The following is a 17,200-nucleotide window of genomic DNA, read 5'->3' as shown; positions in this document are numbered from 1 at the left end:
AGTACCTGGTACTGGTTTGAGGCCTTGCCTATCTGTCCAGGTCACAGAGTAACTCTAGATAATTCATGTATAGGGGTATTGATCTCTGACTAACTTTACTAGATTTTCTGTAAATGATCCCATTATTTGAGCTTAGACAGGTGTGCAATTTTTTAAGGGAGTTTTATAAGAGGAGTCACTCATCTTTTTAGTTTTACATGGGAAAAGCCAGTTTATTTTGCATGATATTTTAAAATAGAAAACTAATTCTTGCAAGTAAACTTGTTAGGGTATTAAATATTATTTTTAAGCATTTACCCCTAGATAAGAATTCAACTCTGTATGCACCAGACTGTATGTGATTATTACATGCTTTTAACTCTAGGACAGAAAAGTTAAGAACAGTATGAGACAGAGCTCTTTGATTCCCTACTCCTGGGCAGAGGGCTTAATCTCTGCAACCAGGAGGACTGATGTCCAAGAGAAAGCAGATGACACGAGACTGAGAAAGAGTAAACTCCATCCCATTCACCAGCAATACTTGCTAAGTCTCTTATATGTTTACACAGTTTATGCATTTGAACTGAATGTTTTGATGTGGCCTTAGGCGCCTCTTCATACCTTGCTGCCCCTCTCTGACCTGCTCTGTTTGGATTCTTATTATTTCCCTGGATTCATCTTCTCATTTAGTCAAAAAAAGTTTCCTTGGGTTTTTTATGCCCACAAGTACCTTTTCCTGCCTCCTGAACCTTTGGCCTTGCTCTGGTCCCTGCCAGGATACCCCTGACCCTGCCACTTCTTGCCCCTAAGCCCCTCCCTGCTATTCCCATCTCTATTTGGTCCTCACTTTTCCCAGCTTTGTTCTGGGTTGATTTTACTCTTCTGGTGCACAATCCTTGCCTAAAAGCCAGGTTATTAGTTTGTCCATCAAAGCCAGCCCATGTCACCTTCATCTCAGGGCCAGAGGTGTTGGTGTTCTGCCAAAGAACACCATCTCATCCAAAGAGCAAAAGGAGTCTCCCTGCAGAGCTTTAGTCTAACCTTATCATATCCTGTTTCTCATGTGGCTTTTGTCCAAGGCATCTTTACTTTTGCACTCTGCCACATAGAGTGCACAACTGTGCACAGTCTGCCATCTGTGTCAGGAACCTGGAAGAATTTTGTTTTCTTGTGACTCTGTCCCAGCAAAATTACATGATTCAGTTGTTCTGCTAGGGTCTCATAAAAGGACTATCTGGACTCTGGTAATAATTGAATTCAACAATTCAAATACCTAAATTGTTACAGAACTATCTCCGGGGTCTGGGAAGGGATTATATGTGGCCAGTTTTCACTGTAGGCTCTTCTCCCGGAGTGGATTTTCAGGGAGCTCAAGGGCCTCCTTCAGGCAGTCCTCCAAAGCTGCAGCCACGGCAGCTCTGGCTGTATCAGACTGAGGGGGTTCCATGTGGGGCCTATGTGGCTGTCTGTCTGTCAGGGGGACTTTTCCTTTGGAGGAAATGAAGTGAGGAATCCTTGCATCCATGGCTCATGAGATAAGCCCTAGTCTGGGCATATTTATTTTACATGAGGTGCAGTGGTTGTTAAAGGGGTGGGTGTTAGAATAAATTCTGACATCTGTGTAACGTCGAGTTGGCCAACAGAGCTTCAGTTTCCTCATCTGCGGCATGCGCTAATGATACCCATAGCTGTTGTGACCATTGGATATTGGTAGTTACCCATAGTTGTTAGGAGCATTAAAATGGGATGAGGATGTATAGAAGCTACCACAGTGCCTGATCCAAGGATGTTCTCAAAGGGCTGCTATTTTTATCATTAACTACAAGAGCTAGAATTCATAATATGCATGCTATTGTGGTGTTTTCCCAAGGAAGCATATTGTAATATTGGTACATAGTAAGAAAGTAATTCAGTGTTCACTCATATTTCATTCATCTGATTATATCAAGGGTAAGTTTACTTGATGCTCCTTAATAGTTACTAATTTTCTCTTTCTAATGAAGAGGCCACAGGCTGAAGCTCAGAACCTTTGTCAAGCAATAGTATCTAGCAAGGTTTTAAATAATGTCATTGTTTTTAAGATTTTATTCTCTTTATGGGAATTGATAGGGGTTTTTCTTTTCACTTAAGTAGTAATAAGATTTTTTTTATCCTTATGTAAGGATATGATTATTGATTTTAGAGAGAGGGGAAGGGAGGGGGAGGGAGAGAAACATCGATGGGTTGCCTCTCCTATGCACCTCATACCGGGACTGAACTGCAGCTTGGGCATGTGTCCTGACTGGGAATCAAACCTGTAGCCTTTTGGTTTACAGGACAATGCTCAACCAACTGAGCCACACTGGCCAAGGTGTAGTAAGAATTCTTTTTTAAAAAAATTATAAAAGAGAGTAGGTGTTTAAAGGAAAATGTCAATGGTTAACAATACAGCTATTGTGTATAATGTGCAGGTTATTTATTGTACAGGTGCCCTGCCCAGGGGAGGGGATCCATTGGCAAACTGGGGCTGATATGTAGCCTATGTGCTGCTTACCAAACCATGTGCCCTGGTACAAGACTGTACACATTTCTAATCCTCATGAAGGGACCCTGTGGACTACCAGTGAGAGGTGGTCCATTGGTACGCAGTATGAGATAGAGGCTTGGAGAGGGGCAGTGATGTGGCTAGACCTCTGACTCCTCTGTGCCCGTTTCTCGTATTCCTCTCTGAGAGCTCAGTAAAACCGCACTGACATGTCTGTGGTAAGAGGAAGAGATTGAGGCAATGGAGGCCCTGTTCACAACAGGTGCAAATCTATGCAGAATATATATTAATGTCTAATAAAGGTCATATATGGTCTTTAGAGAGATAATTTAATTGGATATAAAAGAAGATGTGCATGGAAAGATATACCATATGAACAGGAAAGATAATCCTGTTCATAGGTGGTAGGATTATTAAAAAGATGTTAACTCTCTGGTCCATGAATTCTGTACAGTTTCAATAAAAATCCCAACAGGATTTTTCATGGAATCAATAAGCTGGCTCTAATTCATGTGACACTGCAAAGAATTGAGAATAACCAGACAATTTTGGAGAACAAGAGCAGGAGGGCTTTCTCTATGACATATCAAGGCAGACTTTGAAGCTATAGTCATATAAAATAATGTGGCCCTGCTCTGTCCATTATACTAGCCACTAGCCACATGTGGCTATCAAGCACTTGAAATGTGGCTACTATGAATGTAAAATACACTGCAGATTTTGAGGACTTACTAGGAGTAAAAATGTAAAATATGTCATTAGTAACTTTAAAATTGGCCCTGACTGGTGTGGTTCAGTGGATTGAGTGCTGGCCTGTGAACCAAAGGGTTGCTGGTTGATTCCTAGTCAGGGCACAGGCCTGGGTTGTGGGCCAGTTTCCCACTGGGGGGTGTGCAAGAGGCAACCACACATTTATGTTTCTCTCCCTCTCTTTCTCCCTTCCCCTCTGTCTAAAAATAAATAAAAATCTTTTAAAAAATTAATTCCCCCTTTTTCTTTTAAAGATTTTATTTATTTTTATTTTTTTAGAGAAAGGAGAAGGGAGGGAGAAAAAGGAAGAGAAACATCAATGTGTGAGAGAAACATTGATCTGTTGCTTCTCACATGCTGCCCAAGTGGAGACCTGGCCTGCAACCCAGGCATGTGCCCTGGCTGGGAATCAAACCAGTGACCTTTTGGTTCGCAGGCCTATTCTCCATCTACTGAGCCACACTAGCCATGGCAGATGTCTTATTTATAACATATATATAAATAACAATGAATTGACAACCTAAAAATGAAATTTTTTAAGATTCTTAGAAATTGTAGGTACTTTTTTATGGTCTTCATGTTGGAAAGGATACAGTTTCAGTTATAGCCTTTGCTACATAACAAACCTACCAAAAATTAGTGGCTTAAAACTGCCACAGCTTATTCCCTCTGCTGTTCTGTGGAGTGGCAAATGGTTCTTCTGTTGGTCTCACCTGGGCTCACTCACATGGCTGCATTCAGCTGGCGGCCGTGGCAGTGCTCTCTGGGGCACCTGGGCTGCTCCTCTGATGGTCTTTCATCCCATGGGCTTCTTCATAGTATGGCAGTCTCAGGGCACCACAAGAATGAGAGGGGAATCTGCAAGGCCTGTTGAGTCCAGCACTCAGAAATCACAGAGCATCTGTGACAGCAGGGATGGACCTGGAGAACATTATGCCAAGTGAAAGAAGCCAGTCAGAGAAAGACAAATACCATATGATTTCACTCATATGTGGAATCTAATGAATAAACTGAACTTATAAGGAAAATGGGGACAGATTCATAGATGGAGAACAGGATGACAGCTGGGTGGAAGGAGGTTGGGGGTGGAGGGATTGAGCAAAATGGAAAAAGGACTCATGGACATGGACAACAGTGTGGAGATTGCTAGGGGGAGGAGGGCATAAGGGAACTAAATGGTAATGGAATGAAGTACAATGGAGAGTAAGTTTTTTTTAAAAAGTTACAGCATCAGTACTGTCTATCGGTTGGTTAAAGCAAATCACGGGCAGGCTAAGATTCAAGGGGTAGGGAAGTAGATACCACTGTCTCACTGGGAGAATGGTTAAGTCACTTCAGAAATCATAGGATCCCCTAAAATCCAAATAGTCCTGACCATTAAGGCAAAGTTTGACAAGTTCAACTACATTAAAATCAGACACTTCAGTTTCTGAAAACACCCATTGAAAAAATGGAAAGATAAGTTGCAGACTGGGAAAATATATTTGCAACATCTTTTAGTAACCAGATATATAAAGAACTATAAACCATGAGAAAAAAACTAACAATGCATTAGAAAAATGGGCAAAAGACACGATGAGGTAATTTATGGAACATGAAATGATGTTCTACTTCATTAGAGAAATGAAAATATAAAAACAGTGAGATACTATGTATATCCACAGACTGATAGAAACAAGGTAATGCGACAACACTGAGAAGTGTTGACTAGAATGCAGTTCGAGGCAGGGGGGTGCTTGTGTGCTTTCCAAGGAGATAGAAGGCAACCCAGCATTGTCAGCATCTGTCAGCAGGCGGATGCACCAGGCAGCGCCTCCTAGGGACATTCCTAGGTACGTGCTCCAGTATAGAGTGTTCATTCCAGCATGGTGTGTAATACTGGAAATATGGAAGCAACTTAAATGTACAATATTAGATAAATTGTGTCATGTTTACAGAAGTCAGTGGATGAATGAGAGCTATATGGATCAGCATGAATAGGACTTGCAAACACAATGTTGATTGAAAAGGACATGTTCCACATACTTATAGTGTGATACAATTTATGTAGATTTTGAACCACATAAAAGATTATTTATGAATACATAAGTATTAAAGAAATAGTAATGAGAGCAAGAAGGATATACTGCAACTCCAGGATCATGGTTGCCTCTGGAAAGGGAGGAGAAATGGGATCAGGGCAGGTTCAACGGGAGTTCCAATCTACTCTGATGTCTTTTTTAAAAGAAAATCTGAGGCACCCTGGCTGGGGTGGCTGGGTTGGAGTGTCATCCTGTACACTAAATAGTTGGGGGTTTGCCTTAGCCTTTGTGGCTCAGTGGGAGCAATGTCCCATAGCCCAAGGATGCATACGGTCCCCAGTTTGGGCGCTGGTCCCTGCTCCAGGTGCACACAGGAGGCAACCAATCAATACTTCTCTCTTACATCGATATTTCTCTCTGTACTTTCCTCTCTTCCTTCCACTCTCTCTAAAAGCAATGGAAAAAAATGTCCTCAAGGTGAATAATAAAAAAAAAGTCCTTGGGGTGAGTATTAAAAAAAAGTTGGGGGTTCAGTTCCCAGTCAGGGCACGTGCCTGGGCTGTGGGTTTTGATCCCTGGTTGGGGCACTTGGGGAAAGCAGGCAGTCAATGTTTCTCCCATCCTCTCTCTCTAAAATCAATAAACACATTTTTAAAAAAAGAAAAAGAAAATCTGAAGCAAACATGGTAAAGGTGTTAAGAGTTGGTAATTCTGGGTGGTAGTTTACATTGTTTTTACTTTTCTATATACTTCAAATATTTCATTAAAAATACTTTAAATTCAGCCCTGGCTGGCGTAGCTCAGTGGATTGAGTGCGGGCTGGGAACCAAAGTGTCCCAGGTTCGATTCCCAGCCAGGGTACATTTCTGGGTTGCAGGCCATAACCCCCAGCAACCGCACATTGATGTTTCTCTCTCTCTCCCTCCCTCTCTCTCTCTCTCTCTCTTTCTCCCTCCCTTCCCTCCCTAAAAATAAATAAATAAATAAAAAATCTTTAAAAAAAAAAATACTTTAAATTCTTTAAAGTGTCATAATTTTTGTCATTGTAGGATGTTCTAAAAAGTCATTTTTACATTTGCATTGCCCTGGAGTCATTTTCTGAACATAATTTACACATTTAACCAGTAAAAATACAGTCATTCTAGAATTGATGGGCTATCTTAGATATTTCCTGCTGGAGGCGAGATCTTTAGAAATTGCCAGGTCGAGACTTGCATGTGTTATATAAATCTGAAAGTGGTCATTCGCTGCCTTTTTCCTCCCTTGTCCCAGGAGCCTCACTTTGCCCCATCTGAAGTCCATATGGCTCTTTATGATGAAGATCTTCAGAAAAATCCTTTCTATCTGGCTCTCCAAAAGTGGCGTCCTGACTTGTGCAGCAAGGCGGCCCAGATCCATGGCGTGGTAAGTGCATCGGTCCTGAGGGTCATCCTTCCCACTAGGTGTGGACCACGCAGCGCTGCCAAGGCCAGAAATACAGTAACCCTTGGTTAAATTTGGAGGGAGCTCCAAACCCGCTCCGTGCAGCAAGCCCCAGACTGTGTGTGGTGTGTGAATAAGGGCCAGCCCAGGGTGTACTCCTCTCTGAACCCTCAGCCTGTGTTGACACAGGTCTCACCGTGTTCACCTGTTTCTTTTGTTTCCGTGTTGACCACGAGGGCTTCTGAGGGCAGAAACCAGATTCCCCCTCAGAGCCTCACAAGTCCTGGTGTGTCAGGTGGGTGCTCATTCCTGTACAATAAGAGAACATTCACATGTCACTTCAAAGACATGTCCTAAGGGAGAGAACTATGGCGAAAGAACTTTTATAATAGAGGCCACAACCTCAGAAGCCTTCCTGAGCAGCCAGGTAACAGGAGTGAGGGAAGTGTGCGAGAGAAACAGCAGCCCACAGGTGGGGCCGGTGCTGCCTGGCCAGAAGGCAGCCCTACACGACGGGCCTGTCCAGTTCTGAGGTTGTCTCCCACAACACATCAGGACACTGTGGGCGCCTCCGTGCCGGCCTCTGCTCAAGGAGCCTTCTGCCTTTTTTCTGTGTGCCATCCTCTTCTCCTCCTGTGTTCTTGCTTTTCTTGCCATGGGTGTGACTTTACTCAGGTGTGTCAGGAGGCCTCAGATCTGAACCAAAGAGAAGTCAGTTTAGCCCAGTGATGTCAGGTTCTCAATTTTCCAGGTTCTGGAAAATTAGAACTGACTTTCATCCCATCGGGTCTATACCTATGCCATCAGAAGCCTGATTTCTCAAAGTCCCTTCTGAGCTTTATGATTGGTTTTGTGTTACATACATTTTTCCCAGAACTTTTTTACCCTGGATTTTAGAAGTCATAAAGTTCATTATAAAAACAATTGGAGAAGATGAATGTTGCCTAAGAAGAAAGTTAAAATCTCATAAAGGCTCACTGAAGACATTCATTGTTATCTATTATTTCATACTATTTACTAAATGCTACTCTAGCCCTGGCTGGTGTGGCTCAGTGGATTGAGCACCAGCCAGTGAACCAAAGGTTTGATTCCCAATCAGGGCACATGCCTGGGTTGTGGGCCTGGTTCCCAGTAGGGGGCACACAAGAGGCAACTACACACTGACATTTCTCTCCCTCTCTTTCTCCCTGCCTTCCCCTCTCTAAAAATAAATAAATAAAATCTTTACAATAAAAAAATGCTACTCTAGGCAAGGCTAATGTTTAATGCTGAGGATTCAGCAAAATATATATGGGCAAATATATATGAATTATAGTTGTGGTGAGTGTCACAGAGAAAAAGTACAGGATGCAAAGCAGTCATGTTAACTGGGGGCACTTGACCTAATTTGGGAAATATTTCCTTCCATCTTTGTTCTAGGATATTTTTTAGATACTGTCTAGATAACATATGTGACTTTCTCATGCTTTTTAAAAATGCCTCACTGCGGAATGCTGTTATTTCTCAGTAAGCTCTGTGGGACCTGTCTTGCTCACCTCTGTGTGGCCAGCACTAGCCCAGTTCCTTGTCACCCAGTAGGTACTTTTCTAGCTGCAAGTAATAGAGTCACAATTGAGCTCACATCAGCAAAAGGGGAATTTTAAATAGGAACTTTGGCCTCTTGGTCGCTTTCCTCTCAGGTACACTGAGGAATTGGAGAATCTTCTTAAACTCTGCCGCCCCAGGTTCCCAGTGGTTCCCTGGGCCGCTGACTCAGCCCCTCCTGAAAGACGTGAGACTCATAAGGAGCTGCTTGGGGTGCACACTGGGCAGGGGCAGGCCGGAGTTGTCCTGCTCCGACCTGTCAGATACTGTCAGCTAGCTCCTGCCCACATCGGCCGTGTGACCGGAACCCTGGCTCATCCCTGTCTAGTTCATAACAGTGCTCCATCCATGTCTGTTGGTTGAATGAAAAAGTAGAATATTCCAGTCACCTTTAGAAGAGCACTCAGCCTTTCTGCCACCTCTAAAGGGTCCACGTGGCCTCAGCTGGTGAATACTAAATTTCTTTCCATGGGACTTGGCCACTGAGCCAAATCTGGCTGCCCTTGAATTGACCCTGGGGATGAGACCTGTATTGGGCTATAAAAAATGTGAAATCCCCACTTTTAAACACATGTGTCCCCTACAGGTAACTGCCCCTCATACCTCTCCCTGTAAGCCCAGCTGGCGGGCCACCTCGTGCTCAGTAAAGTGTATATGGCAGCTGAGGGTGCAGCTTGGCTGCTTCCCCAACCTGCTGTAGCCCCTCCTCAAGTCTTACTTCCGTGCAAGCCTTCCTTTCACAGGGATGCCTCCATGTCCAGGCAGGCTTCTCCTGCCATCATCTTGCTCTTTGTCCCAGGCAGTGGAAGCTCTTTACCTCATGTTCCCTGTTTCCCGGGACAGGCCTGTGAGACACACACGCTGCTTCTAATAGCCACCCCTTTTCTTACAATCATCCAGCTAAGTATGCACTGTGACCGCTTCTGAGCAAGCTCACAGGCCTGCTGTACCCCTGGGGCTCTTGTCTATGAGGGGTGGGGGGTGGTTGGAGGATCCTCTGGGTTTCCAAGGTAGATTGGGGATGGGTCTGTTTGCCTCTAGGAAAACCAAAAATTATAACAGGAGATTCAGTATGGACCTTTCATAATGGTCCTTTAATTACAGATAGGTAGGATTTTGAAAGCCAGTCTGGGAACCTAGCAGCCTGTCATAAGCTCCATAGAACTGACTGCCGAGTGAAATACCTAGACAGCTAGCAGCACTGATGGCCATATTCCCGATCTCAGGATTTATTTAGTATAGATCCAGCCAGCAAACATTTTTTGAGTATGTGGTATGTGCCAGGCCCTGTGCTGGTTCTGCAGGGTTACTCGGATAAGTGGGGAACATGGCACGCCATCAGGAAGTTCCAGAAGCAGGTCGTGTGAAGGGCAGGGGAGCGAGTGTCAGCACAGAAGTCGGCCTGGGGGCCCTTGGAGTGCCTAACTCAGCCTGGGGAGGAGTTAGGAGGGACCCCTGGAGTGGGGGTCACTACGCTGATTCTTGCCTTCATTCTATTGTCTTCTCTTTAATTACTGTTCTTTTTCAATTTCTTTATGAAGGAGCTATACTAAAAAGGTTTCCTGTTAAGCTTTGAAATGAGCAGGTCCCCAAATTAAGGCCTACTCCATGATGTCTATTCCAGAAGTAGCCTGGAGCTCCGTCTCATGAGAGCCCCTAAGGTACTTGACCCACCCCCTCCTTTGAGCAGCTTCGGAGCTTATGCCTACCCTGCACTGCACCCCGCCCCTCCCCCAACCCTTCAGCAGGACTGGGGACTGATGGAGATGGATGGAGCCATCAAGAGCCAGCCACCAGCTTTTGTTCGCAATGAAATGCTCCGGGCATTTTGTCTGCCTGAAAGCTGGGAGGCGGGGTCCCTAAAATTGGACTGCCCTCTGTTTACTCCACAAACCCTGATTGGGCACCTTCTATACTCCCAGCCATGAGTTGGGAAATGAGGAAACATTGCAACAGGGCCTGGTCACACTCTGTGAGTTAGGGAGGAGGAGACAGCTTTCAAAACAGGCAGATAGAACCTGACCACCCTTGGGGTGGAGTTGACACAAGCACCTCAGAAGTCCCTGGTGCTCAGAGGCCCTTCCTCTCATAGGACTGCCTCTTGTCCCCTCTGGGCTTGGCGTCAGGCACCCCCAGACCCTCGTGCCTGCGCTGCTGCGGTGAGGCCTCCCAGGCACCTCGAGGTTGTTTCTCAGTTCAGGCTCATACCTGGGGGCCTCCCTTTTCTTTCCTTAAGTTTTACTTTTATTTACATTTAATTTCTTAAATTAAAAGAAAGAGAATGGTCTCTCTTTTTCTTCTGACTTTTTTGAGTTAAACTGCACATAGTTAATGTGCAATCTTAAGTTTCTTTTTAACTTTTTCTTTTCATTTTCTTTCTTTCTTTACAGTTCATGAAGGTCACTTATCCTGCATTCTGACTTTAGACAACTTCAGGCCTGTGGTGGTGTGTTACCTGATCCTCTGCTCTCTGTAGTTCCTGAAATTGGTACCATAGTTTTCAGACTATAAGACTCACCTAAGTTTTAGGGGAGGAAAATGGGGGGAAATTTTTTAAAGCAAAAAATGTGGTAAAGTATTTAATAACAGAAATAACATAATATTTCACCAATGTAAATGTAAACAGAACTCCACAGCAGCATTAACAACCATTATTGCTTGGATGGGGGGTGCGAGTTATAGTCTGAAAAATATGGTAGTTACATCTAGATCTTGATCTCATTCAGTCTTGATTTTCTGAGGCAGGGCAAGGCCACTTCTCAGGGAGGGTTGAGCTCTTCAATAAGTGCCTCCCTTTCCTGCTGTGGGGAGTGGGTATGTCTGTCTGTGGGGAGACAGGCTGCACTGCTCTTTCTAAGCTGCCTGAGGAAGCTCCTGATGACAGCTACCCACAGGGCTTCAGCAGATGCTGGGCTGTTCTTCCAGGAGGCAGCAAGATACGAAGGGGCAGGAGTGTGAATCACGGCTCTGCCCCTCACTGACTGTGTGACCCTGGACAAGTCACCTACCTCCTTTGAGCCTCAGAGTCCTCTCCTGCATGGTGGGAACAGTGCAGGAGCCTCTGCTTCGTGCTGGGCTGCTTTAAAAGACAGGGCTCTGAGGGACTCAGCTGCCTTTGGTCACCTTCCTTCCAGGGACACTGGAGTCTGAGAGTCCTCTTCAATGTGAGTCCCTGAGCCAAGCACAGATCCACATGCCAGGGCAGTAGGCAGTGCTGAGTCGAGCCCCCTCCTGTTGCTGCATTGAACTGAGAAGCTGGTGTCTGGTTAGTGAGGTGGCCACTGTCAGAACAAAAATTCAGGTTTCAGATTGCACCTGCCACAAAGAGAGAATCTGGCCCCTGAGACATCTCTGGCGGAGGTGACAGCCTGTAATAGGAAACTGAGTTTCTGCAGCTTGTGTTACAAACTATGATCACAACTAGGCTTAAAGACAAGCATAGAGCCCTGACTGGTGTGGCTTAGTGGGTTGAATGTTGTTTTGTAAACCTAAAGGTCTCCAGTTCAATTCCTGGTCAGGGTACCTGTCTGGGTTGCGGGCCAGGTCTGATCTTTTTTTTAAATACATAGAAGATAGGAAGGAAACTGTCTTCATGTGCAGTGTGTATCATTTAGGTGGTAGGGCCATGTGACTTTTAGTTTCACTTTTCTGTGCTTTCCAGACTACCCTCTCTTTACCTGGAATTATTCCTGAGCCTGTTGAGGGCTGAGTGGGCCACTTGTCTGGCTGTGGGGAGGGACGGGAGCGAGCCCCTGTCTGCAGGCCTCAGGTGGAAGGGGACTTAGGCTGGCTCCCTCTGCCTGGGCTCCATCACAATGACAATAAATTAAGTCAGCTGGCATCAAGTGCTGCCGTTGTAGCAAGTGACCCTAGGTGTTCTCTCTGCCAGTGGGTCCCCACAGCAGTTCCAGCTGGAATGTTTCTTGGTACATCCTGTTCTACTGAAGCTGTAAATGAAACATCTCTCTAGTATTCACCCTAATTTTTTTTCCAGGTCTTAGTACCCTGCAAAGGAAGCCTGACAAGCAGTGTTCAGTCTACCTGTCAGTTTGAGTCCTATGTTTTGAGACCAGTGGAAGAACACTTTCAGACCTTAAATGGAAAGGTATTCATTTCTTTGTGGGTCAGCCATGGCTGCTCACGCAGTGTTCGGGTGGGGTGGACAGGAGAGAATCCTGCTTGTCACCCTTTCGTATCTGTTAACGATGGTTGTGACATGCACTGCAGCGCTGTGGAATGGGGCTGGAGGGCCGCTGCCTCTGAGGGGAGAGGAGATGGGAGTGTCAGGCAGTGGCCTGAGAGTGAGGAGGGAGGGCCTGGGCTCATCCCCTCAGCCCACCTGGCCCTGCCACTACGCTGGGCTGTCCCTGACATACCTCCTCCTTGCGATTCTGTCAGAGTAAGCTGTTTCATCCCGCTGACATTGAAAGCTCATTGGTTTCTTGGCCACAAATTGGAGATTAGGGATGAGTTTTTAATTTTTTTAAAACTTTGCTTTGAAATAATCTCAACCGTACAGAAAGTTCAATAAAGTACGAAAAACCCTTACATACCCTTTCCCTAGATTGGTCACCTGTTAATATTTTGGCCCTATTTGTCTTACACATGATTATTACTTTTTCTGAAACTTTTTCAGAAAAAGTTTCAGACACCATGTTCCTTTCCTCCAAAACAATTCAGTCTGTGCTCCCTGCACCACCACAGGGCAGAGGCCACGCTCAGGAAGTTTAACATTGATGGAGTGCTGCCCTCTGATGCACTGTTCCCACCCAGCATGTGCTCACTGCTCGGCACTGTCCTTACAGGTGCAGGGTTGCAGAGCACCTTTTTAGTTCTCTTCCATTTGGGCGAGTCCCTCAGTCTGTCCCTGTCTTTAATGACATGGACATGTTTGGTTTGCTTTGTGGCCTGTACCTCAATGCCGGTTCTCAGATGCTCCCTCGTGATTAGATTGGCAGTTACACAGTTTGGGAAGAATGTCCCCGAAGGGTGTGTTATCTTTCTCAGTGTTTCCTGCCAGGAGACACGTGATGTCAGTCTATCTCGTTGTCAATGTTAACTTCGAGATATGCATTTTCTTATTTGTTTAAGTGGCCACCGGTAGGTCCTGACAGAGGGAGTTTCCATTCCTGGTCAGGACTGTCCATGGTCTCCCATGGTCAGGGGAGAGGGCCACATTACCCTTCTCACCAGGGTTGGTACAGTGTGGCCTCTCCAGCCCTGCAGCCGGGGCTCATGGGCCCTGTGTGGGGAAGACGAGGGAGGGATGGGGCCTGGGGGATCCAGATGCTGGTGTGTGGGTCAGCAGCCTGTGGCTCACGAGGATTGCCACTGTTTTCCTGCTAGGGATCTGCTCACCACAGTCGCCAGTGCCTTGTGAGTTTTTGTGTTCCCTTCAGGGCACCCTGACCTGTAAAGAGAGCTGAGCAGTCAGGCTTCTCGGGACAGGTCTTCCCTGGGCACCCGGCCATGGCCGGAGTGGTGAGCCACGAAGGTGGCTGTGGTGTGCATTGTCCAGCTCCACATGTGATGCAGCAGTGATCACTTGGGTCTCTTGTTCAGACAGGAGTGCACTCTCACTTCTCCTCTCCTGTGGTTGCAGGTTTCCTGTTGCTCTAAGGAACAGCTTAGCACTGCTTCTGTTGCAGCGTTTAAAAAGGATCCAGGTTCTATGCAGCCATGACTCAGGGGGAACAGAGAGGAAAGAAAAACATTTTAGTATCAAAAAAACAAATAAAAGAATAGCAAAGAGGGGCAGTTTGGGTAAAGTGCTGTATCAGGGTCTGGGCTAGAGGGATCCGTGGTCACCACTGTCCAGCGATGCAATGATGTGTCTCTTGTTGCAGGATGTCTTTATACAAGGAAACAGGATTAAATTAGGAGCTGGTTTCACCTGTCTTCTCTCAGTGCCCATTCTCTTTGAAGAAACTTTCTACAATGAGAAGGAAGAAAGTTTCAGCCTACTGTGTATAGCCCATCCTTTGGAAAAGAGAGAGAGTTCAGGTATTCTGGGAGAAAACCCCTTTCTCATGCTTTGGAGAAATGTGTTTGTCGAACTTCCTCCTGACGTAACTGTTACAAACACCCCATAAAATACTCAGGAGCCCACTAGAAACATGCCTAATGGTTTATATAATCCCCCATAGAACTTAATTGCAAAGTCATCTTGAGCTGAAGGGTGGACTGAGCTGCTGCATTTGGTTACGCAGTTTGGATATTACACAATTCCAGGAGGCAGTATTCACTTGGACCCAGTGTGGATGTCGCCCCCTGGAGTTGAGCAAAGTCATAGCCCTGGCTTTGTCTCTGGGCCTCAGCTTTTGGGCTTGCTCCTACAGCATTATTATCCACTAAGCCCCACTCTGGTGCCTTTTTAATGAATAGTCATTCTTCAGTTGCTCCAGGGAATTGAGACAGCTATATGCCAAATGCATGCTAAGGCTCTTACTGTCAGAACTCAGAGCTTCTTCGCCAGAGCCTCATAGGTCATGCCCATGGTTCCAAGTTGTCCAGGTTTGGTCCCAGGAAAGGGTTCCAAGAGGACCAGGCTCTCTGGACCCTAGGTTGTCCTGTAACTGGGCTAGGCTTGGGCAATATCTTAACATAGGTTGTCCTCCTCTTCTCCCTGGAAGATAGGACCCCAGGCCCTGGGGAAGGAGGGCGAGGCTGTGGCACTCCCCCTGTTAGGAAACAGTGAAAGCTTCGGCAGCATGACCCTCTGTCTCTTTTTCAGAAGAGCCTTCAACACCCTCAGATTCCTTTTTCCTGAAAACCATTGAAGATGTGAGAGAGTTTTTGGGAAGACACACAGAGAGATTTGACAAGAACATTGCCTCTTTCCAGCGAACATTCAGGGAATGTGAAAGGAAGAGCCTTCGTCATCACATAGTCAGTAGCTGTGTCTTGCTTTGCAGGCATGCCCAGTCTCCAGCCAGTTTAGAGCCCCAAGATCCCTCTCCATTTACTCTGAAGTTTTGCTGCCTCCACTGTTGGAAGTTTTGTTGAAATGTCTCTGTCTAACCATAGAAGTAGCACAAGCCACCCCCTGACTGGTGTGGCTCAGCGGGATAGGCACGTCCTGCAAAACGAAGGGTCACCATTCTATTCCTGGTCAGGGCACATGCCTAGTTGCAGGCTGGGTCCCCGCTTGGGAATGTGCAAGAGGCAGCCAATCGGTGTTTCTCTTGCGCATAGATGTCTCTCTCCCTCTCTTTCTCCTTCCCTTCCCCTCTCTTTAAAAATAAATAAGTAAAATCTTTAAAAGTTAAAAAAAAAAAGATAGTAGCATAAGCCACTGTGGAAAACTTGAAAATCACAGGAAAATATAAAAATGACCGTTATGGCCCTGTCTGGTGTGGCTCCATTGGTCATCGTCCCACAAAGCAAATGGCTGCCAGTTAATTCCTCATCAGGGCACATGCCTGGATGGTGGGCTCAAGTCAGGGCACCCAGTCAGAGCACATAAGAGAGGCAACTGATCAATGCTTCTCTCTCACATTGATGTTTCTCTCCCTCTCTTTCTCCCTCCTTTCCCCTCTCTCTAAAAATAAATAAATAAAATCTTTAAAAAAATTAATATTATCATCTGCGTTAACCCCAAGAGGAATTTTTTCTACTCTTAATGCATATACACCTAAAAAAAAAAAGAGTCGAAAAAAATCACATAACTGATCTGGTAAGTTTGCATTAGCACTTAAATTTGTCACCTAGGAAATACATTTTGTGAAATGTTCCATTCACTCCAGGACACGTTGCATGTCCTGGGTTTGGCGCTATGGCTTTGGATTTCAAGAGTGACCTGTCTCTCTACTCTGTTGCACAGGACTCTGTGAATGCTCTCTACACCAAATGCCTCCAGCACCTTCTGAGGGACTCTCACCTGGTAAACAGTGGGAATTTCAAAAGAGGGAATTGCAGTTTGCCCACGTGCAAAGCCAAGCTCTTTAACTGCTTTCCTTGTCTTCTAGAAAATGCTTGCCAGGCACGAGGCCCAGATGAACCTGATGAAGCAGGCAGTAGAGGTAAGAGCCAGAGCAGTGAGGGGAGAGAAGGGGGCAGTGCGGTGGGCTCTCCTTGTTGCGCCCGCACCCTGAACTGGGGTTCACTGATTTCCAGATGTACGTCCAACACGATATTTATGATCTGATCTTTAAATATGTGGGGACCATGGAGGCAAGTGAGGTAGGTTCTAAATCTTCATCACCCAGGGTGGAAGCCCTATTCTGTGGTTTCTAAGAAATTTGAAGCTTCGTTAAAATCTGTTGCTAGGATGCTGCCTTTAACAAAATCACAAGAAGCCTTCAGGATCTTCAGCAGAAAGATATTGGTGTGAAACCTGAGTTCAGGTAAGGGCTTGCACCGCAGCAGCTTGACATCCTCAGAGGCAGGGGCGGTGTTTCCCGTGGAAGCAGGGCTGCAGCAGTGGCCACAGGCCTATTTGACTTGGTTCATTCGAAGGAAGAGTGCAGTTACTTGTGACCGAAGATAAGGGGCTGACACTGGCAGATGACTGTTCTTGTAGCTGTCACCCTCCTGCACCATGCTGCCCATGTGCCAGCTGGGAGGGAGCTAACAGAGCCGTGGTTTTGCACAGTCGGTCTCCAGATGGGCTCGGCGTGCAAATGTTCCTCTTCGTGCCGATGTTCCTCTTCGTCTGCCCGCCTGAGGGAACCCTGCTAAAGAGGCCCCTCCTTTTGAATTAATTTAGGTTTCATGAGGATAAAAAAATATCTGAAGTGTTCATGTTTAAACTCCTTTTCTTCCCCCTTTGGGCTGTTTCACTCTGGGCCTAAGGATTTTTGGTTTGTTTCTTTCTCCCTAATTTTATGGTGCTGCCATATCTCTGGGCAGCCTGAATGAGACATTTAAAGCTACTGTGTTTTGCCGCTGACTCAAGTCAGATGGCCTCTGAGTTCCTATT

General features: G+C 45.8%; 1 protein-coding gene across 15 annotated transcripts in view; it reads left to right on the top strand.

The window, feature by feature from the left end:
- ANKRD27 (ankyrin repeat domain 27) overlaps positions 1–17,200 on the top strand; it is a 57,283-nt gene that overhangs the window by 2,851 nt on the left and 37,232 nt on the right. For 10 of the 15 annotated variants that reach the window (XM_028534755.2, XM_036012423.1, XM_036012419.1 and 7 more), the window contains exons 2-9: positions 6,547–6,678; positions 12,275–12,385; positions 14,127–14,283; positions 15,014–15,168; positions 16,103–16,162; positions 16,248–16,301; positions 16,396–16,461; positions 16,549–16,625. In XM_028534755.2, the coding sequence (XP_028390556.1) occupies positions 6,577–6,678; positions 12,275–12,385; positions 14,127–14,283; positions 15,014–15,168; positions 16,103–16,162; positions 16,248–16,301; positions 16,396–16,461; positions 16,549–16,625 (782 nt within the window). In that variant the 5' untranslated portion in view covers positions 6,547–6,576. Of the gene's footprint in view, positions 1–63; positions 490–6,546; positions 6,679–6,912; positions 6,992–12,274; positions 12,386–14,126; positions 14,284–15,013; positions 15,169–16,025; positions 16,163–16,247; positions 16,302–16,395; positions 16,462–16,548; positions 16,626–17,200 lie in introns of those variants that run through there. The other 5 variants (XM_036012421.1, XM_036012420.1, XM_036012417.1 and 2 more) reach the window with 5 other exon arrangements.

Source organism: Phyllostomus discolor, chromosome 12 (genome assembly GCF_004126475.2).
Source record: "Phyllostomus discolor isolate MPI-MPIP mPhyDis1 chromosome 12, mPhyDis1.pri.v3, whole genome shotgun sequence".
Classification (NCBI taxonomy): Eukaryota; Metazoa; Chordata; class Mammalia; order Chiroptera; family Phyllostomidae; genus Phyllostomus; species Phyllostomus discolor.
The sequence above is the reverse complement of the archived record's forward strand: the minus strand, read 5'-3'. Positions and strand labels throughout refer to the sequence as shown.